Source organism: Pteropus vampyrus, unplaced genomic scaffold, assembly GCF_000151845.1.
Source record: "Pteropus vampyrus isolate Shadow unplaced genomic scaffold, Pvam_2.0 Scaffold72, whole genome shotgun sequence".
Taxonomy (NCBI): Eukaryota; Metazoa; Chordata; class Mammalia; order Chiroptera; family Pteropodidae; genus Pteropus; species Pteropus vampyrus.
Window position 1 is genome coordinate 3,950,128 of NW_011888853.1, and position 1,065 is coordinate 3,951,192.

Sequence of the window (1,065 nt, forward strand, 5' to 3'; positions counted from 1 at the left end):
GTCCGCGTCGGCTTCGGCTGGTCAGTGGCCCTGGCTTGGGGCCACTGTGCCTTTGAGGCACTTGGCGGCACCCTCCTGCTCGCCACGGCCCGAGCCCTCCGCCTGCGCCGGCATCCGGGCGCCCCCCACTCTGTGGTCGTCTGACCCCAGGCAGGTGGGCAGCGCGTGGGGGCAGAGGGGCTCGGTTTCCCTTTGCACCCTGTTCTGCAGATGGGGCTGAAGTCCTGCCCGGGAGGGGGCCCCAGTGGTGGTCGGGGGGCTGGGGGCCAGAATCCAGGCTCCCTTTGCTTGGTAAAGTCGGATGTTTAGGGGCTCCCCTGCCCCATTCAGGCCTCTCAGGGACTAACTGGTTTAGTGTCCTGTACAGATGAGAAAGTGAGTCCCAAAGAGGAGGCAAGTGGCCACGGGGCTTAGTGGTGGAGTCACTGGGGGCTCAGAGGTCCCCTCGCCTCTTGGGGTGTGGCCTGCACTCGCCCCTCCCCATGGGTCCTGGTGTGCCACGGCTATCCCCATTCCTGGGGGCGGGGGGGAGGCTGCCCGTCTTGGGGCGGGGGCAGCCGGAGACAGAAGCGGTGCCCTGGGTTAGATGCCTGCCGAGCTGGGCTCCGTGCAGCGTGCCGCGTGCCACGTGCCATGCGGGGTCCACCCGCCTTCTGTGACAACACTCAGCATTCATCCGCTTTACAGATGGGGAGACTGAGGCCCAGATCACCCCGGAGCAGGTGGCAGAGTCAGTGCCCTCGCTGGCTGGCGGGGCCCGTGTCCACGCGTCCCGGAGAGCAGGCATTGGTGGGAGCAGCCCACGGGGGGCCCGGGAGCCCCCTCAGGTCTGCAGATGCAGGGGCGCCAAGCAGGCCGGATGCACCTCTGCCTTCTCCCGTTTTCAGGCCCCTGTCCTTCCTTGTCGTGGTGCGGCTGCTGCTCCTGCAGTGGGCGGGCACTCCAGGGTCCCCATCGTCCCAACCGCAGTTCCCTGGGGGACATCTGCCATCACCAGGGGCCTGGTGGGCGCCCTGAACAAGCAGGTGTGGAGGTCCCGGTGAGCGGGGTCGGAGCCGGGCACAG

At 68.2% G+C, this 1,065-nt stretch overlaps 1 protein-coding gene across 1 annotated transcript in view; it reads left to right on the plus strand.

Annotated features, from left to right (window-relative positions):
• The window catches only part of TMEM235 (transmembrane protein 235), a 6,107-nt gene extending 5,963 nt beyond the window's left edge, over positions 1-144 (plus strand). The window contains exon 4 of the mRNA XM_011362085.1: positions 1-144. This exon is cut by the window's left edge and continues 3 nt beyond it. Within this exon, the coding sequence (XP_011360387.1) occupies positions 1-144 (144 nt within the window).
• Positions 145-1,065: the final 921 nt, after the last annotated feature.